Here is a 23,151-nt window from a genome sequence, read left to right on the forward strand (position 1 = left end):
GTCCACGACTGGCAGTCTCGGACGTGAAGGACTCATCTGCAGGTGTCTCCTCGATACAATTTGCACTTCAAAGGAGATGTTCTGGCAGAAATCATAAGCACAGTGGAATCCTGAAAAGGTTTCTGGCTGGTGTGGCTGTGGCCATCGCGTGGCAGATGTCAAACGAAGGCTGTGCTACGATCCAACTGACTGGAGAAGTTCAGCCAGGTCCCCAGCCGACAATCCCGAAGAGAAAACAGTTTGACCCTGGTTCCTGTGTGGTGGCAGAGATCGAGATCTTCATGTTTTCTTCCGCCCCGGGCGCCCACAGGGCTGAACGTGTCGACGCCCGACTTGGAACAAGACACTTCAGGCAGCAAGGTTCTTGAGTGGACCTCAAACTCAGAAATAATGATTGACTGAAGACGACCCCACAATCAAACGAGGGTTCCGTCGCATGTTCCTTGGACATTACTGACGTCTCTATTTAACCGGCGGAGCAATTTCTACGCACAGCTTTTTCGATGTTTACTGCGATTTCGCGCAGAACAATCGATACAACAGGCCAAAATTATAAATCACAGAGCCGCCAGCGCATCATACTGTTCCTGGGTCACAGCCAAAACCGACAAATGGCGCATCCACGTCAAATCGTGCTCCTCGTTGCGGGCCCAATTGCCTGAGGTCACATTGGTGGACTCCCACCCAAAAACGCCAGGGGGGTCTCCCACACGATCACACAGGAGATATGCCTTGTCCTCCTCGACATTATCCCAGATCGGGTACGGCGCTTCAAAGCTCAAGCTATCCTCGATAGTGCCGTTGATTGGGGTCCATTCGCCCAGTAATCCGTCAGTGCTGATATCCTGCACGGGAGACGTGGTCGCCCCATCGACATAGTAGCGCACGTATGTGCTCTCGTCTATCTTCAGGAAGCTCAAGTCGATTGCCGTCTCTGGCTCCAGCGTGATGTACGTCTGTGGCTCTGTGAATGTCTTGAAGTCGCTGGTATACGCATAGCGCAGGCTGTTTATCAGGACAGGATCGCCGGTATGCTCAGGGTCATCCTCGGAAAACTAAATCTCGTTAGACTTATCATCATAAAATTGGGTTGGGGCCAAGGAGTGTACCAGTTGAGAAGCCCAGTGGACGAAATATTGGCCTTCTGCTTCGTCCCAGACGGCATCTGGCGCCCACGCCATCCCCGCCGTCTCGTCCTCGACCGTGACAAGTCGCTCGTCTGTCCAGTTGACCAGGTCTGTACTCTCCCAAACGAAGAGACTCCTTGATCCGTTCCTTGTCGCAGCATCCCAATTGGTCTTGAAGGAGGTCAGTCCCATTCAAACGCCTCTGTGTAGCTCGAATTCAAGGACGCCAAAGAAAATAGCGAGAGACATACGGTGTCAATATCCAAATCCGTCCCAATAATGTAATATTTCCCTTCGTCCTCGCCTTGTCCCTCAATGATAGTGGTGTCCCGAATGGCCTTGGTCCCGAGCGTCGGCGAGACAATCGCGTTCCCACCGTTGAGAGGCTCAAACCCTAACGGGTCATCGTTGGCGCTGAGCGAAAAGTACACGCTCTCGTCTTCAGTCGTCCAGTAAACGGCGAGGTAGCCGACTTTCGACGGGTCTGGCTTTCTGGACAGGTGCTTGGGCGGCCGGGATGGAAGGGCAAAAGCCGGGGAGGCAGCCAGGAGGGCACTGGCGAGGGTTGTGAATCTCATTGTGTTGTGAGCTTCCCAGGAAGAATGCTAGTTTCGATATATTTTGAGGCCGCGTCGACAACCAACTCCGATCTGATTGATTCTAGGAGAGCTACGCGCTGTACTTATATGGTCCTCTGTGCATTTGACCGGATATCTCATCCATCGTTCAACCAAGGCTGGCTGCGCGGGGTTAAGCGCTTCAATTGCGGCTCCTACCGAATAGGAGGAAGCGCTCCTGTGCCCAGGTGGGATCTTCGCCATGGCAATGTCTATCATTGCTGGAACTTGGTGATTTGCACATTTTCACCGGCAAAATGGTGCGATTGAGTTGGTGATCGGCAGAACCGCCGGTAATTGTCCCGAATAGTCGATTGCCACTTCGGGGATATCGGATGCTTTTCGTCACTTTTGGAGCTCTCCCCCAGACTTGGTGTCGATCGTAGTGGGGTTTGGGTGAGGACTGGAGTTCGACCGAGAAAGAGGAGCAGACTCGATGACTGGCCTTGGAGACTCTCTCTCAACAGCAAGCCGACACCCCCTGAGTGTCTTGCGCATACATCTTCCCTGTAAGGGTCCGGTAGCTAGTCGCTAGCTAACAGTGCCTGTGAAACACGAAGGGTTTGTTGAAGAACCATGATCGGAAATCGTACGAGACATGTTGTTTTACCTTGTGAGCTTGGCAGGGCTCGGGCCCTGGCAACTTGATCAGAGTTGCTTATCGTACGAGGTCAGAGGCTGAGTCCTGATGCAGGCTCTAGCCCATAACACCTATAAGGGTATATAAGGTCTTGGTTAGGTACTGTATTAGTATCGGGACTATACTTTTTAACACGTGCTCCGCATTATCCGATTACATGCAATCCCAAGGCGGAGCGGGAAGAATCTCTAGGAACAGAAGTCCCTTGGCTACTACCTATTTAACTACTAACAATTAGAACGTTATATGGCCATATAATGCCAACTAGTAGCACCTGGCCTTCAGACAGCAGGGCTGGGCTGACTTTAATATTTAACATCACAACCCCATGCCTTCCCGCTCCTCCCGAATTAGATCGACAATCTGCAAGACTGCGTCCCATATCCTAGCACGATTCTGCAGCCCTTTGAGTTGGTCCCAGTTCGTAGAGATATCCCAGTATAGCCGATGCCAGTCTGTCTTCTGATAAGGCAACTTCACTGGACTCAGCTTCAGAAGCTCCCGTCTCTCAGGATGCTCGGGCCATTGCCACCCCGGTCTGTTCTCCAGCCACGCCTCGTAGGCGTCCGGCATGTGCTGCTGAACCGTCTCGCACTGGCGCACCCACTCGCGATGCCATTTTTCGAATGCGTTCTTCTCTTCCATCGCGTCTTGGGCTATCACCGTGGCCCAGTGATAGGGCGTGGTATCTGAAGACCAAGCTTCGTATAGCCAGGGCATATCCTTTAATATCAGCTTGTGCCAGAGAGAAACGGGTAGGCGCGCGAATGCGTAAGAAGCTCTTTGAAGTCTGGCAATATCTCTAGCATCGAGTTTGTCTGTAATAATCTGGAGTATTTCAGCAGGAAACCTCAAGAAGGGGTCCGTTGCCGCTGCAGAATCCGGAAATGCGTCTCTCGACAAGGTACCGCCATCCACGCAGAACTCTGGGCCGTTGCAAATCGCAGCTTTGAGGATGGGACGGAGAGCGGGGATGAAAATGGGATTTGCGGCGAGATATTCATGGCCACGGTTATGTACCCAGTACTGCTCTTTTCCCGCGAGGACATGCGGGTGGTGTTTTACCGGGATCCGCCTGTATCTAAGCGAAGCCTTGTCCCTGATTTTGACTAAACTGTCCATATCGACGTGGCCTAGATATCTTTTCGACACCTGGATGAAAATCTCAAAGCAAGTTGGATGGAATGGGAGTCCGAGTCCGCTCAGCTCTTCTGGAGACTGGTGCCGATCAGTCAGTCAGTCAGTATAACTATGAGGGAGGGGAAGAGAACACACATTACTCGGAAAGTAATCGCTTTCAACTTCCAATCTATCAACACCATGCCGACAAGGAGCAACTCTCAGCCAGTCGTTCATCTCTGCCGCAACGCCTGTGAGGTGATACTGACTCCCCCACTCAAAGTTAAGGTCGTCGGGCAGAGGTTCCCAGACATTGTCTCTGGGAATGATACACTGAACAGTATGGCAGCCTCTCATTTCCTCGGGCGATATCTGCGTTCCATGATAACCCTTTTGGCTCCGACAATCAGCACCCGCGATGTGCTCATAACATCTTCTTTCGTGCTCAGCTTTTTGGTTCGTACAGAAGGTATTTGGACCGACTTGGTAGCTCAGTGGAGTGCTCAAACGCGTAGATAGTGGTACGAACTCGGTGTCGTATTCTGGGTAATCTGGACCCCATACCTTGAACCTCCATTCTTCCGAGTTGTCGGAAGCTTGGACGATATTGGCATCATCTTCATCCTCATCATCATCGTCTAGAGGATCGCCAGCATCCGAGTCATACTCCAATATCTCGTCATCGAGGTCACTCCGGTATTCGAAATCAGGATCATTTTCGCGCATGCCGTCCTCAGCATCATCGTCGGGTAGTAGAGGCGGATCTGGATAAAGCATACCAAACTCCGTTTCTCTCTTTACCATACAGCAACCTGTTTTTGAAGAACACGACTCGGGTTCAGGGTCGGCATCCGGATCTTCGTCATCCAGCTCTTCGTCGGCGACAAAGTTCCGTCCTGGAACCCAGCCACCAGGTCCCCTGAAGAAGGCGGCTGCTCTCGGTTCATGTCTTGTTCGAATCCGACTGATGTGGAAACTCACCCCGCAGAGCTGGCAATGATACTGCTCTCCATACTGTTGTTAGAGTATGTACATAGAAGATAGGGACCGTGTCCCAACACTCAGGGGGTATGCTCACATCAGCACGGCCTGTTAAAAAGTTAGCGATGCAGAACTGGACGCTCGTCTTCTGGGGTGAATAGCTCGCTCACTCATTCTAGCGATCAAAAAAAAAAATCCAGTAAATCTCCCCTGGGAGGAGTTCAAGTCCAACCTCTTTTTACTTCCCAGTGAACGTGCACAGAGCGTGTTTCTCTGGGTAATGGAGAGAGAAAGAATGTCCCTCCGGAACGATCAGGCTGCAAGCCCACTCTCGTATTTACTCCCAGTCAGCGGGTGTGCCTGGCCCGCAACAAATAGAATTCACCCGCTCAATTCTTCCCCGCAGCCCAAACTTGAAGGCATTGGTATCGCGTTGCAAGGCGATACAGATGCGTAGATCGGAGGCCCGTCTGATATATTATTTACTTGGTCCCCAGAACACTCTGGAGTATTGCAGCTTTTCGAATATCCCATCATCCGCTACTGGCACCGTCACCCGGGTATCCGATGGCATGATCGCATCCCGTCGGCAATTGCGGGCATGCCTTCGAGCGGAGTATAGCAAAATCGTCGCCAACAGACTCGCCACAGCCCCTAACCTCTCCATTACCTCCATTACCTCCATTTCCATCTTCATTCCTAATCGCGAGTTAAAAAATGCCACGATCCGCTCCACAACTGGTGGACTCTCAGATCCCTCCATCGGAGCCGCGCGCAAGAAGTACTCATACATCATACGGTCGCTGCGTAAACTATGCTTGAGATGCTGGTGATGGGGGAACAAATCCGCCGCGAACAACGCAGCTGACGACATCGTCGGATGGGAGCGCAGGACCTTTAACACAACTTTCTCGAGATAACTCAGAATTAGCTCGTTGAGAAGGTCGCAAACAGACTCCCTCCATGGCTCCACGAACATCACTCCCTGTTCCGCCGTCGGCTCCATCGGCAGGTAAGGTACAATTGGCCGCTGACGGAACAAGCCCACCAGCTCCTCGGGAAGAAGCAGGTATTCTCGTCTGTCATACGGGCCCAACCACTCCTCCTCGGGAGGCCGTAAAGGATACAAGCGCTGATCCTCAAGGTCCCACTCAGCCTGGGAAGGGGCGTGTCGTTCATTCAGATGCTCGATGCCAGAAAAGTCGTAACCCTCGCGGAGACGGCGAGCAAACCGTTCCTCATGCGATTCTCTCTTGCGGAATACCCTCTGGTCAATGCCGCGGAACAAAGTCTCCGTGAAATCTGTGCGTTCCGTGAAGAAGAGAAAGGATCGCGCCGCAGTGCGGGCCTCGTCAAACCCAAACCGCCCGAAATCCGGGCGACTGTCAGCATCCCAGACATGCGGGATGGTCATCCATATTCCGCTCTCAGCGACAATAGCGCCCCCGCGGAGCTCGGAATTCTGTGTTTGCCATGCGTGCACCTGGGATTTGGCCTTGCCGTAGTCGACGAGACCGACTGCGCGTTCATCCAGGTACTGGCGCGAGGTGTTCTTGCTCCAATGCGACGGGGAACACCCCAATTCTCGAGCTCTGTCACGAGTGCTCCTCTTCGAGGAGAACCAATCACCCGGGCTAATTACAAAGATTCCCTCCGCGGCTGTCGTGTCGGAATTCATCGCGCTCCCACTATCTGCTTCGTAGGGCGCTCCCGCGACGCGGAGGATCCTGTCCACCTCCCGGCAGGGGTCATCCACGATGGGAGAATGACACGCAAACCATCCTGAAATGCAACCAACCCGCCGGTCGATTAACTGATAGACATTCCAGGTTCCGTTCTCCGCCGCCACGTTGTACTCGACGTCGTGGACTAGTTCAGTGTCCCTGAGTCTCGGTCGGACGTTGGGGAATGGCTGGATCGCAGAGGACGCCCCTTCATCGATTTCAGCGATGTAGCCGAAGCAGAGGCCGCCGGAAGTCACGGAAAAAGTGGAATGGATTTGAGGAGCTGGCATGGCGAGTCTCTGCGAGGGAGAGGAGGGTGCAAATTTTGATTCTTTGGAATACGAGGCCGGAGGCACTGCTCGCCTGCCACCTTCTCTTAACTGCTGCCTGATTTAAAGCTTTCCCTTTCAGCAGAAGCGCCACGGGAACTTTTGGTGCAGCTTGAACTGGAAACGACGTTCGCTCATGGTGGTGATTCTCGCTTGGCAGGAGGCCTCTCTTCGTGACAGCTTTCTGCTTCCTGTCTACCTCTCGCAAACCTTGGCTGTCTTGGAGGAGAAACACCACCAGCTTCGAGACATCGACCTTGCGCCCGGAGAATTCTTCCACTACGCGATGAGTTCCTGGGCCTTTCACCAGGACAAATTATCTTCGGATTCGGATGCACCTCTGCTGCTGTTGCCCAAGGGGTTCTCATCATGAGACTGAAGAGGCCAGGTGGGCTACCTTTTGCCGCCTCAGCCGCGCGCCTGAGGGGGGTCGGAGTCTAAACTTGAACTCCATCACAGATGTCGGATGCTATTTGGCCAACATTTCAGGCTCCAGAGAGACTTGTTCTCGAGGCTGGTGGACACTCTCGGAATGTTAATATGTTCATAGTGAATATGTATTTAGGTAATAATTGCTTTTGTTAAAGCGAGGACCTGTGAATTCCCGCCTCTGGTTAGTTTTGCCGTTTGGGGGATAGCCACCCAATAACGTAATTCCCGGTCGATCCTCTCACCCCCGGTCGATCCGATCAGCTCGTATCCCATTTAAATGGCCATTTTTTCAAGTCAAATATCTCAACAACCAAGCGTCTAGAGGAATTATAACTTATATATAAAGCTTAACAGTATATAATGTATAGATATATAGGGGTTCTAACCTACCTATCCTCATACTTTCAATAGTAATATAGATGACACCTGTATTTTGGTAATTTTGATTGCTTAAATATAATTGAGATAATATAAAGGCTTGGGGGGTATAAAATAGATAATTTATTAGTTTTAGGGCATATGTACCTAATTATATTTATTTTATCCGTCTAAATTATGTGGTTGTTGAGATATTCAATTCTTAAAAATGGCCATTTAATATGGAATACAGAGGTGATCGGATCGACCGGGGTGAGCGGATCGACCGGGAATTACGGTACGCCATATCGTCATCACCGCAACGGGGCAACCTTGAGCATCAGACATCCTCGCTGTTCTGACTCTCCCTCTTCCTAATCTTTCTTCTTCCTCTATCCCCCCTCCCATATTCTGCACTCACCCGGTCGCTCCCTGTCGTCTCATCTTCTCCAAGATTGTCACCCTCTCCCGCCATAATTCTCTTCTTCATTCTTAGTATTCTACAATATCGCGCTAGAACGGTCATATTGGCTCTATGTTTGGCTTGCCGTCACACTAAGCCTCCTCTCAACATGCACACACAACCGGGGTCCCCAGTCATTCCCAACTTGTTCCAAAGCTCTCACTCCCGTTGGGTCGCCCTTACGCACCGCGCCCCTTCCTCCCACTCGTCTTTCCTCTACGGTGTCAAATCCACGAAGATCTACTGCCGCCCTACCTGCCCTGCACGCCTCGCTCGAAGAGCCAATGTTGTGTTTTACGACACAGAAGACCAAGCCCGACGGGATGGATTCCGGCCGTGTAGGAGATGTAAACCAGATAAAGCGGGCTTCGTTGGAGAGAGGGAGGAGGTTGTCACAAGAACCATAGCGCTTTTGCGGATAAAGAAGGATGAATTGACGATGAAGCGAGGCTTGAAAGAGTTGGCAAAGGAGGTCGGAGTCACGCCGAGTTACCTTTGTCGCGTGTTTAAGAAGACAATGGGGGTTACGGTACGGGCGTACATGATGGAGTTTGAGAGGGAGGGAAGCGAGGATGAGACAGAGAGCTCCGTTCAGTCTCCCAACGAACTTGGATCGGATTTAGCGGAGGTGGCGACAGGGCCACTAACGTCAGAAATACCAGCGAGGAGCCGCCTTCCCATGCCGGTTGACAGTCTGAAAGGGGGGCTGGAGGAGCAGAATGTGGGAGACGTCAAGGAGGCTCTGGACTTCAACTTCAACCTCGATGAATGGATCTGGACTGAAAACTTCTTGAATGACAGTATCTACGAATGCACTACCTAAGGTTGCTCATGGTGTGGCCAATAACTGATGTTAACCGGATTGCCCTTTTTCAAGCACACCCTGGACTCTGTTCAGAATTTATATCAGTGTAATTTGGAGGGGGGGTGCAGTAGTTCTTTGGCATGCATTCCCTTCGGCACATATAGTTGGTGAGCTGCCATCAACTCCTTTCCCCCGAGAGAAGTTGGTTTGTGCTTTTTTGGGGCAGAGGGTGCTAGACATCAAAATAATAATTGATTTTTCAATCGATAAAATTATTTCTAATTCACTAGAAGGAGAGGAAGACTATTTAGACTTGTTAACCCGCGGGTTTTGGGTTGACCCATGGCCTTTGAAGATGAACTGGTGGGTTTTGGGTTGGGTTATGGGGACTGAAACCCGCCCACGGGTTAAAATAAAATAATAGAACCCAACCCAAAAAGTCCAAAAGATCCATGTTAGGCAGTGATCTACACGTTAAAAATAAATTACTGTATTAAATACAGTAATTTATTTATATTTAATATGTATATGTAAATATAATACAGTAATTTATTTCTTGGCATGGCTTGGCAACCCATCGGGTTATCTATAATCCAATGGGTTACCATGCATAACCCAAAACCCATTGGATTATTAAAATCAGCAACCCAACCCATTTCTTGGCAAGTTGGGGCGGGTTGGGGCGGGTTTCACGGTTTGGGTTGAACAAGTCTAAGACTATTAACTTATCTTTGACAGAGCATCAAAAAACACTATTGGAATCTTAAGAAATCATAAACAAAAACCCTCTGGATTCCTTTGATGTGTTTATAGTTCTATTTACTTGCTGATGATTGGCCATTTGGAGTACACAGCCTATGCTTGCCTCTGATTGGCTACTTTGAGTTCAAAGCTCTGTCACCCCTCCGAATTGAGCACTTGGGATACTATATAGTGTGCTTCCTACCTTCTGTTGCGTTGCGCTGTCCTGCTTCAACGGGCTTCCCATTTACTGCACTGCTCATTATAACGTTGCCTTCTCACCCTCCTCCTCCACGGGCTATTGCAAGACGATTTTCGAAGCGAAGCACCAGACACAATGACATCAACGTCCGAAAACAGTTTGTCCCTAATGAGTGTTTCGCACACCTCTGATAGCCAGAAGGAGACAGTTGCTGATGATGAACATTCTTCTCCTTCTTCCCATGTCAAAACAACATCGCGACATCTTCCCACCACAGCTGACTCAACGCCGTTACACACCGAGTATTATCCTGAGGGTGGCCGTGATGCCTGGTTGGTGGTGCTGGGTGCGTGGTGTGGATTAACCGCATCACTGGGTATCTACAACACAGCCGGCACGTTCGAGGTGGTTATCTCCAAAGTGCTCCTACCGGATGTTTCTCCATCCACAATTGGCTGGATATTCTCAGTCTACGCCTTCGTGAACTGGATCTGTGGGGTGCAAATTGGACCGACCTTTGATGCAATGGGCCCGCGTGCATTGATCATTTCAGGGACTATTTGCACGCTCGGTGGCATTTTCTCACTCAGTTTCTGTACAAGTAAGATGAATTTTTTTTCCCTGCTCCAAGCCATCATCTTTTTTGTAACATTCTGCTGGGATTAATGTTCCTGATATTCCTAAAGCCCTGTTACCTTGCTAATAGTGATATAGAGTACTATCAGATCTTTCTGTCGTTCTCCATATTAACTGGTATCGGTTCATCCCTCCTCCTCACCCCATCAATGGGCTGCGTCGCTCATTGGTTCATGGAGCGTCGCGGTCTCGCCAGTGGCATAGCATTCATAGGAGGTGGTTTCGGTGGTGTTCTCTTTCCCCTGATGATACAATCACTCCTCCCTCGAGTTGGATGGGAATGGTCGATCCGTATTCTCGGATTTGTGCTCCTCGTGCTTTGTGCGACCAGCATCCTATTTTGCCGAAGCAGAGTTCCACCACGCAAAGGAGCAGAAACCACTTGGAGAGATACATTGCCCGATCATCGAATCTTCATGGACGGAACGGGAGCCATGGCAGTCACAACAGCTGGAGTCCTTTTAACGGATATGGCGTATTTCATACCTATTGCGTACACGCCAAGCTACTACATCGATCGACAACATCTGTCTCACAAGGAGGCCCTGACAGGGTCGGCAGCGTTTGCATATCAGCTTCTCGCGATTCTCAATGCTGCTTCATGCGTTGGCCGGTACGTGGCTGGTGGCCTGGCCGATCGATTCGGCCGGTATAATACCATGATTGTCTCGTTGTTCTTCTGCACGGTATCAGTTCTATGTTTCTGGTTATCAGATATCGTCGCACTAAACCTGGACAACTACGCACTCCTGATCGTCTTTATACTACTATTCGGATTCTTCAGCGGTTCAAATGTTAGCTTGACACCAATCTGCCTAGGTCAGCTGTGCGAAACTCAAGAATACGGGAGATATTATGCGAGTTGCTTCACGGTAGTGGCCTTTGGGGTGTTAGCTAGTATCCCTATCGCTGGGGGCCTTCTCGATGCGGTGGAGGCTACAGGTAAAAAAAGGTATTGGGGTGCTGCTGTCTTCGCCGGGCTCAGCTATGTGGCCGCCTTTCTCTGTTTTCTATGGGTTAGGATCAAAATAAAGGGATGGAACTGGAGGACAAAGTGGTAGAATTTATGGTGTTACAAGGACTATGATGGTGCCATAAATCGGTGTTAGTGTAGTCCTAACAATACACCTGTAGAGTTCAAAATTTCTTGGTGCAAAAACTTTGTGAACTGCTTTACTTCAATGTCATTATACACCCTGTCTGTCAGAGTGCATCTGTTAAGTCTTCACATGTGGGTAGTAGAGGAGGAGGAGGAGGAGGAGGAGGAGGAGGAGGAGTAGGAGTATTCATATGCTAACCACTGGACTTTGTTGCATTCCCAATCGGGCTTTACCTGGGAGCTCTCACCTTTCCACCTTTCTTTTCCACCTTTCTTGTTCTTTCTTTTCTCTTCCTTCCTCTGCAGCGTTAGGATACTTGTTGTAGTCATTCAATATATAGTTGAGACTGTTCCACGCATTTAGTCAATTATGAGCAATGTTGAGCAGGTCAGGTTTTCAATTTAGGACAGATATCATTGAAGCATCCTACAGTAAAGGAAATTTCTGCTACCTAGCAAGCACGATCCAATCTGGAATACACCATCATGTCGAAAGCTACAACATGTTGAATGACTTATTTCGGAGTATGTGTTGTCAATGGTGAGGAGCTGGAATTCGCTCATCCCAGAACTGGCTGAACGGGCCGAATTACCTTTTCATAGTTCACCAAATCAGTACCGACCGCATCCAGAGTGGCCTTGGGTGAGCCAACCACGTCACCAACACCACTCGGGTATGCTTTCTCGTCAAGACTGTATACGATGCTGTTTCTCCATTTTTGGAATTCAAGAGCCGTGATATCGGGAAACTTCGCTGGCTCCGCGGACGAGACAAACTTTGGCAACGGGCCAACCGAGACATCGCGCGCCGCCTTGAAAAGATAGGCCATGGATATTCGTGGTGGCACAATCAAGCCGCTTTCCTCCTTCATTGCCTCTGGAGTAGTCACCCGATGGACACCGCCAGTAATCTTTCCATTGGTCCAACGCGTCAGTGTGTCTCCAACATTGACAATCATTTCCGTCGTATCAGTTGGTGGTAGCGGAACAAAAGAATTAGGTATAGGATTAGCCCGGTCTTCGATTTCTAGGCCACCAGTACTGTCCTGGAACAGCAGCGTGATGGGACCGAAATCTGTATGTGGCGCAATACGGCTTGTACGACCCGATTGCATCTCGTCAATAGCAATTGCAGGATAGTGAGTTAGTCGGAGATCTGTGGCGCTGGGAATGCAGCGGGCGACCAACGACCCATCCTCGATACCCCAGGCGACCTCTAGGGCGCTCATCAGCGTCAGGCAAACCTCATCGCATTGACGGTAAAAGCTCTCCATAAAAGGCTGAAAGCCTGATAACTCGGGAGCCTTGGGCCATTGGTTTGGGAATTCTGTGTCATATCCCGGGCCTTGGTCAAAATGTTCCTGGGTGTCATGATCAGTCAATAGGCCCCAAACTTTTCAGAAAGATGTTATCTATACAAACCTTTGAGTCCGTCAGCATCCTAATCTTTGCATCATGGTGAAGTTTTCCAACTTCTTCGATTCTCCACGGAGTGTAACCACGCATAGGCCTAGGCCCTGCTTCATTCGGAATTTCATTCTTCACGTCCAAGGGCTGGTCAAAAAACTTGTGGGCCTGGAAAAGAAAGTCAGTGTTGCGGCAATTACAACAAATACTCAAGTCTGTCATACCCAGGTAAACAATTCTTTCAGCTGCTGTGCACTAAAGGTATGGGCCTTAAGTTTTGCAAATCCAGTCCTCTCAAAGCTGTCCACGAGATCACGAGCAAATTTCTCGCGCTGATCTTTGGTCCCCAAGGTGAAATGACTGTAGTCTAAGGTTGAGACGGCCATAGTAAAGTCCTGCGATAAGATGATAAACTTTGAAATCAAGTCTAGAAGACCGAGCATGCAAACTCGCTATGTTGATGTTGCTGAGGGCTGCGTGCTGTCCGACAGTTCGGACCTTCTTGGAGAATTTATCGACGTTATTTAACAGACAGCGTGCTTGTTGATTGCAACCTCATGGCACAATATTTGCATCCTAGCACATATATCTGGGCACGCTCAATCCCGTTACATTTCATGAAAATGTAACAATCCCTATGGTCTTGCCGCATCAGCCTTTCCCCCGAAATCCGCCAAGGCGAAGGCAACTTGATAGTGAGGATGTAAACAACGCTTTCTGCTGATTGGCCAGTTTTAGTCCGAACCGTCCTCCCTACTTGCAAGGACAATCAGCCTGATCCCGGCCGGGGTTCGGGTTTCCGGCTCCATCCGCCCTGCGTCCCTTGCCTGCATTAGTCTCCTTCCACCGATCCACTAATGCCCTATTTTCTCCCCGTTCTCACTATATCGATCTCCGATCTCCCCGCGAATGCGTAGCCATGCCCCCTTGTCATACCATATCGCATTGCGTCGCTCGCCATCAACTGACGTTGTCTTCGGCTTTTCTTCTCGATGCTGACAAATGTCTCGCCTCCACCTCCAGAACCAGACTGCACCGCACATGGTCGGCTAACGAATGATGATTGCCCCCCCTTCACTTGCTGCGCATGAACTGCTGTACTATAGAATACATCAGATGTCCGTTTGCGACATGCAACGGATTCGTCAAGGTGGAATCTAGGAGAGGGCTGAAGGAAAGTTGATGGTGTGGAAATCAGGCGCAACCCTGCTTCAAGGCTACCAGCTCCATCCCCGCTGTTGTGTGGGCAGTGCTTGACGGCAATCTGCACAACCGGACAGCTGCAACAATCCGGAGCTGCATAACAATGGAGCCGTATAGCAGAAAGTCGAGTTACATGGATCGGGGAAATGCCGACGGAACTATGACCTCAAAATAACTAATCAAAGCCCAGCACTGGCTGTGTAGTCAATCACTAGGGTTGCAGTTTCAGTTTGTAGAACTCCATCGCGCCATACATGGGCAATATTAGACTGAGTATCCCCTGTAATTATGTGACGTATGGACTAAATGGTGCCATACCATTAGTTGTGTGGACGCTGTCGAGTCCATTATGCACAGTACACTGATGATGTTTGACTGTTATAAGAGCTACCGGTTGTGCGCAGGGGCGAAATGAAAATCCAGCTATCCTTACTGCACCGAACAGCCTATTTCACTAAGTGCTCTTGATTCTAAGACCTTTGACAACGATTTTTAAAGACCCCTCTTTGGCAAGCTACCTCTCAACATGTCAACTCAAATACGGGTTAGCGAGTTATATCTTGGTCAAGCCCGCGCCAGCTCCAGTGTTCAACATTGCATGGCAATCTACGACAAATGGGCCCCTACATACAACCATGAAGTTGGAAATGAAGCTCAAAGCTATGTTGCTCCTGTCCTCGTCGCGCAGGCTGCTCTCAAAGCAGCAGAGGACCCGGCCAAATGTGTGATACTTGACGCCGGTTGCGGAACCGGTCTAGTGGGACAAGCCCTTGTGACGGCGGGTGCAAAAGTAATCGATGGCCTTGACTTGTCACCTGCCATGCTCAAAGTGGCAAAGCAGACCGGCATTTATCGAAATCTAGCTCAAGCGGATTTGACTCGACGGATCGAGACGGCGGACGAAACATACGACATAGTGACATGTGTTGGCACGTTCACTCTCGGCCATGTTGGTCCTCACCCGGCTTTGAGAGAACTTGTCCGGATTGCCAGGAGAAATGGCATCGTGACTGTCACGATCCTTGAAGAGATTTGGGTATCAGGGGGGTTCAAAGCCGAAGTCGAAAGATTGAAAGCAGAAAGTCGAGTGACCGTGATCACCGAGGAGCTTATAGACTACGTGAAAGGGCATGGCGACAGAGCAGTGCTAGTTATCCTAAAAAGGATCGATAGCGCCTAAACTACATAAAGTGATAAGTTCTCTACACACTCTAGTCTGATACCTGAAAACAGATTATCATTTTTAGGAACATGCTCAGTTCAAATGAAATTACATCGCGGCATCCGCGGAAAGTTGTAGAGTCATGTAAAAGAAGGGTCATAATACAGGATGATCAGAGATATCTTAGTAAAACTCACGTCTGTCAGAAGCGGGGGTTTTCCATGCCATGATTACTGGGGTCGTTGACAGCGCTGAAACCTCACGGAGTGTCTAAGGACAGAAATAGCACGGCGAATTGAAAGTTTTCAAAAGAGAGAGACAAAATCATGTTTTGCCCCCGCTGTGATTATAGCCCAGCAAAGGCAAAGCAGTATCCATGGCTTGCTAGCTACCCACTCTGCTCCTGGTGTAGGTGAACCTGGTGTACCTGCCAAAATCAGCATACCCACCAATTTGATCAAAGCCGCGCTGTCCGTTGTACTTTTTGAAGTAATTCACAGATGCCCAAACCCCAAAATCTGCCAAATCCTGCAAAGCCAAATACCACAAGACTGCGCGTGAATATCAAGTTCCTTGTTGGATGCTGCACGATTGCGTGAAAAGCGTACATAAGTTCATACTACAGGAAACCGGTCATTGACACTCTTTAAGACTATTGGGAGAAAGATTCAATGCACTAGACTAACCTATTATTCCCTCGACCATTTCTGTATCCATTTGATAGCCGAGGAAGAACAGCTTGAACCACCCCCGTTTGATGTTACATTGGAAGGATCTCAAGGCAAGCAAGTATCCCTGTATCCAAGCTCGTAGAGACTAAGGGTATCTGTTTGCTCGCCGAATGGATTCAGAGTCAGTGGGCCTGGGCTTAGTTCCGGAAATATACGTGACCAAGTAGACTGATGGAGACTAGAGAATGAACTACCAAGAGAAATTAATCAAACAGTAGGAAGCATGGATCAGATAAAAAGGACATTATCATCCATCCAGCAAATGTACTTAGTTTTAATCAAGTCTGTTTTTTTTTTCCTGGTTTGTGGGTAAAACACTACTACCTAGCTATATCTTCATCAGCTTTATGCAGGTGGTAGTTGAGAAGTATGTTCTAACAGCTGTACTGTTTGGTGGCGGGGGGTTTCTACGCTTAGCTAAAGGCAAGTACCCACGCTGTCAAGGAAGGAGAGAATGAAGTGATACAATAATGGAAGTGTACTGGAGAGAAAGAATGAGCCAAGAAAGAGGGAAGAGATACAGTCAACGAAGGATGCAGTTGCAGCCCGGCAAATTATTCTGGCCTCGTTAAGGATATACAAGCGCCATATAGTATAAAGGCAGTATTATAAGATCGTCGCTCACTTACACGCTTGCGCACGCCAAGACTGTTGCTTATCAAACATTTTGGCTTCCTCACTCAGATCAAAGCCCATTAGGCGGTTCCCTTTCAACTCTTCCGTGATAGGCCAGACTGACTCGCTTTAGGGTCCATGGTAAGTAGAGCTGTTAGAACAGAGCTTTTGATAAGTTTTAATACCTTCTACTGTAGAATTGGTAGACGTTGCTTAAGTTATGTTTGAAGGGTTTCCAACCCTAATTCTCGTCCACTCAAGGGTAGCGGCACTGGCCAAGTTCGAACAGCCTAAGGGACCGGGATGCTTGAGCGGCCTGGATAAGACACGCGATGAGATGAGACTGGGCACGAATCACGTCACCACAAAAAAAGCGCCTGCTTGTTCCACCTGGGATCTCGGATAATAACCAGAACCATACAGTCAACGCCTCTACATGATTACAGTATACAACGTATCCAAACATTTGCTTTTGCTCTCGCTTCGTACAGTAGCAGATCTCGATTCCTATAGGGCAGAGGCAGCCCCCTGTAAGAGGATGTGAGGCAACCCCACATCGACTGGTATCTTCCGCAGCTCCGCTGGGTGAGAATCGTGGCTGCCTGCGCCCGCAGGCAATACTAGGCCATAACATTAACAATACTGACAGCCCCGTGGGGTCCAGGACTTAGCACGCAAGTCTGAGACTCCCAGTTTGCATCTGCGATGAGATCTGCAGTCTTTTCTCTAACCCCTGGTCGGAAAGTGACGAAGCGCCGTGCAAAGACCACCGTCAGCATACCTACACAACCCGCTGCGATGCCCGAAGCTCGGGGTATTCTTCTGGGTGCACCCCCCGCCCAGTGGCGCCATTGTCCTCTAATTCCAAATTCTTGCCGTGCGCTAATAAAACTTTTCTTTATTCAGGCTTTGTTGGCTTTTCAGCTTCGACAAAGGACTTATAATAAGGACGGACAACTCTTCCAAGGTTTCTGCAGCTGCTGCTGCAGAAACTTTATCGCGATACTGTGGCTGATTCACATGGCCCGGCCCGCCCCAGCACGGACCGCCCCTTGCTCGAGTCTACGTTGCGGACTTAGAGCGAAGCGAAGGACAGGTAAGTCTGAATCACATACTCGCTACTCAGGGGAAAGCAAAGGACAGGGAAGGAAAGAAAAAGATGCTACCGGAATTCTAGTGAGCACCCCCGAGGCCAGAATTCCTTGCAAGCCTGGAATATACCTAACCACGCGAATAATCCTAGTTATAGTGTGAGTTTGCTCCAATCAGAGTAGAGTTGGATTAGGCATACTAGTTAATATTAACGTAACTCCCGAGTGATCCGCTCACCCCGGTTGATCCAATCAACCACCAAACATGCCACGAAAACCTCGTCAATCTTGTTCAAATTTAGCTGAGCAAGAGGGGAGGATTAACTTGCGATACAAGCATTAAAATAACGCGAAATTTCAAGTATTTGTCGAGTAATAGAGGTTTTTAATGTGCCTTACTTAACACTCCGCGATTGCCTTAAGAGACATTAATTTTAGCAAGAACTTCGCTATCACAACCTCCAGCTCTCTATAACTCAGGAAGAAGCTTTAGTAGGCTGGATTATATCTAGGGATTGACATAGAGTTACTTCTAGAGTCTTGCATGTATAGCAAATGGCCTATCTTCTTCTCCAAGCTAAATTGCTAACTGTCAGAGAATCGGACGTTGACAGCCAATAGATTCCGCTGTGCCGTAGCTCTGCGCCACAATGCTAAGGAATAACAATGTGCTGACCTGGTTATATCGGGTAATATAATACTAGGACGAACTAGGACTAAGGTTATACTTGAAGTATGAGGAAATAGATACAGGATATAATCATATCATGTTAAAGGTATAATACAAGCATAGGCAGGATATAATAAAGAAAATATATAAGGACTATTATTACCTGTACTTAGAAAGTTTTATTCTCTATTTGTTATTACCAGATTAATAATATACCTATTGTTTACCAATTGCATATAGTTATCTGCTTTTTTCTGTATTTTGTTTGACCCTAACAATCTATATTCTCTTCATACCTCTCAAGAATATCCTTTGGCGCCCTCCTACGGATCGATCGGCGGACCCTAATCTAACACTAACCCCCCTAAAGTTGCTAGGGAAGAACTAGGTTACCACCTCTATTAAGCGCCACGAAAGCATTAAAAGTCGATTTGCTTGCAAATACAACTATCGACCCGTGCTTGGTAAGGATCCCAAGGTTATAAAGCAGTGGTTTGAGACTCTAGAGGCCTTGCGAAAAGAGAATAGCATACAACCTGAAGATATCTATAATTAAAACTAGCTTTGCTATGGGCCTAATTGCAACTACATAGATTGTTATAAGAGCTAAGATACTTGGTAAACCTCATCTTATTCAACCAGGCCAGCAAGAATAGGTCGCTACAATCAAATGCATTGGGTTAACAAGATATATTATTCCGCCTTGCATAATTTTCAAAGGAAAGATTTATATTAAGAGATAGTTCGAAGAACTAGGTCTCCCAGGTGACTAGAGGTTGAATTAAGCGCAAATAGATAGACTACTAATTAGATAACTCTCTAGTGGCTTCAAAAGTGCTTTATTTCTTATACAACTAAGCGTACAATTAGAAGTTATCAACTGCTTGTTCTGGATGGTTATAGGAGTCATCTAACTCCTGAATTTAACAAGGTCTGTAGAGATAATAAGATTATCTATATATATATACCTGCACATGTATTACACCTACTTCAACTACTAGATGTTGGTTGTTTTGACCATTAAAGCAGGCTTATAGAGGCCTAGTTGAGGCAAATATGCGCCTAGGATTCTACCATATTGACAAGCATGACTTTTTATAGACCTATCTAGAGGCTTGCAAGGAAGTCTTCATGATATAAAACACCTAGAGCAGCTTTCAGGCAGCTAGAATAAAGCCTTATAATCCTAATAAGATCCTAAAACGCTCTAATTATTCAATATCTATCTATACCTACCCCCTTTCAAGCCATGGGAGTACCTTAACCTCTTCCTCTATGCTTGCCACGCCTTATACAGTTCAATAGCTATATAGGAAAGCTTCTTCTATCAAGAAGATGCTTTCTAAGCGGTCATAAAGTCCTTCTAGCCCTTCTAAACATGCTTTAGAGAAGCTTATAAAGCGCTGCGAGCTACCAATCTACAAGACTGCCTTCACCCTAAAGGAATTGAATAATCTCCACGCGGAAACTCAAGTTCAGTAACTAAAAAATGGTCAATCTAAGCATCAAATGGCCCCGTACAAGGCCTCCAAGTTCAAGAGGCAAGGGACTTAATTGCGTTGAGAAATGAGCAATTAAATAATATTGATATTGGAGATAGAAACTACTCCGATAGCTTTAGCTCCACCAAAAACAGACTCCACCAACCTGTTCTGAATGTAATATTCGAGGTCATATTAGAACTAGATGTCCTAATCGTCGCGCGACTTAGTTTACTGCATTTAATTAAGAATTGGGTTGTTGGGAATAGCTTCAAGTTCGATGGGTAGAAATATAAAAGGTGGTTGATCGGCTCAACCAGGGTGAGCGGATCACCCGGGAATTATGTTAATCTTATCTACCTGTTCTTCAGGGTCCTCGGACGCACCAGAACCATCATATTCATGACTATTAGGGCAGCTAACAGAACAGCCAAGGCTGGCATCAGAGTTTATTAGTTAGGGGTCGTGCGACTGGGACCTGATAATTAAACATCCTCTACCCTGCCCTTGGCCGTGTTTGTTCCTATTTGAATATTGGAACCCCACCCCGCGTTTACTGTTGTTGAGCCAGACTGTTACTATCCTTATGCCAATCCTCCTATACTCCCCGATGATACTCCTCTGTATTTGGCTGCTGTTCCTGCCCTCAAATGCTTGACTCTGCTGGTGCACGACCATGGACAATATGTAACAGAGAGATTTTCCACGAGAGTTCCACTATGCTATTATTAGATATTTGGCTTGTTTTGGCTTTCAATCGGGGTTTTGGACTTTATTAGACACCAACTTGCACATTCTTCTTGGCGAGGAAGATCCTGCAGATTTAAGGGACCTGCGATGGCGAAGAAGAGAATTACTAAACATAGATTAATAATGATTACATACTTCAACCGCGACGCTGGCAGTGATACTGGCGACTGAAGGCCTTGTTACACACTCTGAAGGCAAAGGGCATCTTTGTATTTTGGACATGCCTCGCGAGATGCTCTTCTTTGGTGAATGATCTTGAGCGTCAGAGACAGAGGCATTGTTACCTGCTCGAAGCCAATATATCTGGCATGGCTGTTATCTGCTACCGAGTGTGAAGGTGCATACTAAAGCCTTCAATAACCCCTACCTCGGTCTACTATGTACTTATTGCGCAACAAGGAGTATGAGGCTGAAATACAGGTGACCAGCCACAACTAAGGATATGGAGTTTAGGATATACTGGCACATATGTCAGATATTAGACTCAGCGAACCTAACTCGATTTGGCCACTATCAACAAAGAGTAGTGTCTTGATTATGGAGGCCGATTGGGACAAATCTGCCAAACTATCAACTCGCGTATATGTTAGTATTCTGCCAGCAAAGGTTGTTCGTGTATATAAAGATTTGTTTTGTTTTACTAACTAGTTTGTTGCTGAGCACCATGTAGACTTGCAAGACCATCCATTAGTATAATGGGGATCGTCTTCCAGTGCCTCATTGTTGCCTGCACGATCGGCGCATCAATCTACATCCTGCTCGTGTGGCAGATCTATGAGCCGTACGCACTGAAAATGGGGGTTGGGATGCCGAGTACCGGCTCGCCCCAGGTATTTTTGCGGCTGCGTTGGCGCCAGCCGGACTTTTCATCTTTGCATGCACAGCCAGGCCCGATATCCGTTGGATTGTACCCACGATTAGGATTGGGATTTTTTCCTCTTGTGTTTTTCTGGTGTGCTCCCCCTCCACCCTTCACAGACAGAACGAACTGCCTCCCAGACTGATTCATTGAATGGTTCTGAAGCTCGCCAGCGTCATCTTGATCTATCTCCTCACAAGCTATCCGCGTCACGCAGCGAGTCTGTTTGCTGCGAACGGTACGTGTCTTTCCCCCCACTTTGTATTATTACACCCTCCCATCCGCACTTCAAGCTAACACACCCCAACCAGTCTTCCTGCGCATTGTCCTCGCCTGAACCGCCATCAACTTCTCGCAGCCACTATTCAACAACCTCGGAATCGACAGGGGGTGCAGTGTGCTAGGCGGGCAGATGGTGGGGTGCTGCTTTGGTGTCGTGGCGCCGTGGTATTTTGGGCCCAGACCGAGGAAGAGAAGTCGATTTGCAGGGGCATTTTGATTCAAGTGGACTCGACAGGCGGAACTCGATACTTTCATAGCTGCCTCGGTCTCTAAGCTCGAGTGCGGGGGTGATGGGTGGCCGACCCATTTTGGTCAATAACGTCAATGCATGGGATATTCACGTTGGGGGAAAAGGGAGTGCAGGACCGTAGCTGTAAGAAAAAGTAAAGGGATGGAAATTCAGAAGCATCAGGCGTAGAGCAGAAGGACCCATTTTATACCTATTCAACTTTCCCAAGTACGAGTCACTCGGGTGTACACTTCTAGTTCTGACCAGATGAAGCAAACCAGGGTTGCGGAAAATAGTGCGGAAAAATCAGCGTGCTTGGGGAATCAATGGTGAAGGACATGGGGCACATAATTCTCTCCGAATCAAACTCGAAGGATCTGGGCATTTGCTTTCATTAAAAGATATTTTGTTACCCAAACAAGAATTAAGGTATACTCTCTCTTATGTTAGTAATACAAATATCAACCAGGCAGCATGGCCGAGTGGTTAAGGCGGTAGACTGTGCGTGACCAACCCTCTCAAAGTTTTAATCCCTTTATTAACTGAAGAAAAAGTGAACCTTGAAACAAGGAAAAGTAATCTACTCTCTTCGGAGGCGTGCGTTCGAACCGCACTGCTGTCGATCTTTCTTTAATTTTTTACACAAGCTTGGTGCCCTCGCTGCCCTCGGGAGGTGGCTGTAAGCCATAGTTAAGTAGACGCTAGCTAACTGTGCCCCGAGAGATAAAGAAGGGTTTGTCAAAGAACGATGAAAGGAGATTGTTCGAGCATGTTCTTATACCTTGTGGGCTTGGCAGGGCCCAAGCCCTTGAATCTCGATAAGAGTTGCTTTTTGTACAAGGCTGCAAGCCGAGTCTGGATATCTAGGCTTCAGTCAATAACAATAGTATTATCGTTGTGAAAAGCTTCAATTTTTAAAATTTGCGTGAAGAATACATGGTGGCGAGGAATTTGCAGTGCCTCCAGAAGACAAAGGCGGTGGGTGCACTGGTCGAAGCTGGATAGGCCTATCTGATACGTGTGGTAACACGTGACTGCGGTGGAGAAAAGTGTTTATGTATAGAGTAATATCCACTCTTTTTGGGGCATGTTCGAACCACACGTCTGTCAATCTTTTTTTTTTTTTTTTCTCTTTTAATCCACACGCTGACAGATACAAAGGCAGTGTAGTAAAGTAATAGGATCAGAATACAGCATAGTTCAGGCAAGAGAAGATGTGAATGAACATGGGCACTAGACCCCTTCTGGAAGCTCTTGGTCTTCGCCCAGGCGCAGGTAGTAGTAACACAAATGTATGGTTGTTTGTAGCAGATACCCAACTTCTACTCAAGACTCTCCAAGGTATACAGTCTCCTTATTTCTTTACACCTCTCCCTCCCTCTGACTTGTTTAGCACTCC

The 23,151-nt window shown here is 48.0% G+C and overlaps 9 protein-coding genes across 9 annotated transcripts; 4 read left to right on the top strand and 5 right to left on the bottom strand.

Annotated features, from left to right (window-relative positions):
* Window positions 1-462: 462 nt before the first annotated feature.
* BJX67DRAFT_199251 (glycoside hydrolase family 43 protein) lies at window positions 463-1,986 on the bottom strand. The gene is made up of 3 exons (XM_071025432.1): window positions 1,379-1,986; window positions 1,110-1,298; window positions 463-1,055 (listed from the first exon to the last, which is right to left on the bottom strand). The coding sequence occupies exons 1-3, from the start codon at window positions 1,703-1,705 to the stop codon at window positions 558-560; spliced, it is 1,014 nt and encodes a 337-aa protein (XP_070883772.1). The 5' UTR covers window positions 1,706-1,986; the 3' UTR covers window positions 463-557.
* A 676-nt stretch (window positions 1,987-2,662) lies between these two features.
* Window positions 2,663-4,810, bottom strand: BJX67DRAFT_199286 (uncharacterized protein). The gene is made up of 4 exons (XM_071025435.1): window positions 4,655-4,810; window positions 4,582-4,592; window positions 3,660-4,505; window positions 2,663-3,602 (listed from the first exon to the last, which is right to left on the bottom strand). Exons 1-4 carry the CDS (start codon window positions 4,656-4,658, stop codon window positions 2,703-2,705), a joined length of 1,761 nt encoding a protein of 586 aa, XP_070883773.1. The 5' UTR covers window positions 4,659-4,810; the 3' UTR covers window positions 2,663-2,702.
* Window positions 4,482-6,584, bottom strand: BJX67DRAFT_199279 (uncharacterized protein). Its single transcript, XM_071025434.1, has 3 exons — window positions 4,655-6,584; window positions 4,582-4,592; window positions 4,482-4,505 (listed from the first exon to the last, which is right to left on the bottom strand). Exon 1 carries the CDS (start codon window positions 6,496-6,498, stop codon window positions 4,963-4,965), a length of 1,536 nt encoding a protein of 511 aa, XP_070883774.1. The 5' UTR covers window positions 6,499-6,584; the 3' UTR covers window positions 4,482-4,505; window positions 4,582-4,592; window positions 4,655-4,962.
* On the bottom strand, window positions 6,585-6,994 carry BJX67DRAFT_199271 (uncharacterized protein). The gene has a single exon (XM_071025433.1). It carries the CDS (start codon window positions 6,906-6,908, stop codon window positions 6,672-6,674), a length of 237 nt encoding a protein of 78 aa, XP_070883775.1. The 5' UTR covers window positions 6,909-6,994; the 3' UTR covers window positions 6,585-6,671.
* A 675-nt stretch (window positions 6,995-7,669) lies between these two features.
* BJX67DRAFT_360318 (metal binding domain of Ada-domain-containing protein) lies at window positions 7,670-8,827 on the top strand. Its single transcript, XM_071029757.1, has one exon. The coding sequence runs from the start codon at window positions 7,899-7,901 to the stop codon at window positions 8,610-8,612; it is 714 nt and encodes a 237-aa protein (XP_070883776.1). The 5' UTR covers window positions 7,670-7,898; the 3' UTR covers window positions 8,613-8,827.
* An 861-nt stretch (window positions 8,828-9,688) lies between these two features.
* BJX67DRAFT_389686 (MFS general substrate transporter) lies at window positions 9,689-11,234 on the top strand (the record flags this gene model as incomplete). The annotated part of the gene is made up of 2 exons (XM_071034534.1): window positions 9,689-10,138; window positions 10,252-11,234. Exons 1-2 carry the CDS (start codon window positions 9,706-9,708, stop codon window positions 11,232-11,234), a joined length of 1,416 nt encoding a protein of 471 aa, XP_070883777.1. The 5' UTR covers window positions 9,689-9,705.
* Window positions 11,235-11,832: 598 nt separating this feature from the next.
* Window positions 11,833-13,065, bottom strand: BJX67DRAFT_373623 (Clavaminate synthase-like protein; the record flags this gene model as incomplete). The annotated part of the gene is made up of 4 exons (XM_071031424.1): window positions 11,833-11,865; window positions 11,896-12,633; window positions 12,695-12,847; window positions 12,904-13,065. The coding sequence occupies 4 exons, from the start codon at window positions 13,063-13,065 to the stop codon at window positions 11,833-11,835; spliced, it is 1,086 nt and encodes a 361-aa protein (XP_070883778.1).
* A 1,256-nt stretch (window positions 13,066-14,321) lies between these two features.
* BJX67DRAFT_389690 (class I SAM-dependent DNA methyltransferase) lies at window positions 14,322-15,105 on the top strand. The gene has a single exon (XM_071034535.1). The coding sequence runs from the start codon at window positions 14,409-14,411 to the stop codon at window positions 15,060-15,062; it is 654 nt and encodes a 217-aa protein (XP_070883779.1). The 5' UTR covers window positions 14,322-14,408; the 3' UTR covers window positions 15,063-15,105.
* A 5,820-nt stretch (window positions 15,106-20,925) lies between these two features.
* BJX67DRAFT_360323 (uncharacterized protein) lies at window positions 20,926-22,111 on the top strand. Its single transcript, XM_071029758.1, has one exon. It carries the CDS (start codon window positions 21,078-21,080, stop codon window positions 21,384-21,386), a length of 309 nt encoding a protein of 102 aa, XP_070883780.1. The 5' UTR covers window positions 20,926-21,077; the 3' UTR covers window positions 21,387-22,111.
* The last annotated feature ends 1,040 nt before the right edge of the window (window positions 22,112-23,151 follow it).

This window comes from Aspergillus lucknowensis (assembly GCF_044049455.1).
Source record: "Aspergillus lucknowensis strain CBS 449.75 chromosome Unknown BJX67scaffold_37, whole genome shotgun sequence".
NCBI classification, from domain to species: Eukaryota; Fungi; Ascomycota; class Eurotiomycetes; order Eurotiales; family Aspergillaceae; genus Aspergillus; species Aspergillus lucknowensis.

Coding starts and splice junctions, on each gene's coding strand:
- BJX67DRAFT_360318 (XM_071029757.1), top strand. CDS start 7,899: ATGCACACACAACCGGGGTCCCCAGTCATTCCCAACTTGTTCCAAAGC.
- BJX67DRAFT_389690 (XM_071034535.1), top strand. CDS start 14,409: ATGTCAACTCAAATACGGGTTAGCGAGTTATATCTTGGTCAAGCCCGC.
- BJX67DRAFT_199279 (XM_071025434.1), bottom strand. CDS start 6,498: ATGCCAGCTCCTCAAATCCATTCCACTTTTTCCGTGACTTCCGGCGGC.
- BJX67DRAFT_360323 (XM_071029758.1), top strand. CDS start 21,078: ATGGGGATCGTCTTCCAGTGCCTCATTGTTGCCTGCACGATCGGCGCA.
- BJX67DRAFT_199271 (XM_071025433.1), bottom strand. CDS start 6,908: ATGATGAGAACCCCTTGGGCAACAGCAGCAGAGGTGCATCCGAATCCG.
- BJX67DRAFT_199251 (XM_071025432.1), bottom strand. CDS start 1,705: ATGAGATTCACAACCCTCGCCAGTGCCCTCCTGGCTGCCTCCCCGGCT. Junction 1,299..1,378: donor CGGATTTGGATATTGACACC/GTATGTCTCTCG, acceptor ACCTCCTTCAAG/ACCAATTGGGATGCTGCGAC. Junction 1,056..1,109: donor TCCACTGGGCTTCTCAACTG/GTACACTCCTTG, acceptor AACGAGATTTAG/TTTTCCGAGGATGACCCTGA.
- BJX67DRAFT_199286 (XM_071025435.1), bottom strand. Junction 3,603..3,659: donor GCGATTACTTTCCGAGTAAT/GTGTGTTCTCTT, acceptor GATCGGCACCAG/TCTCCAGAAGAGCTGAGCGG.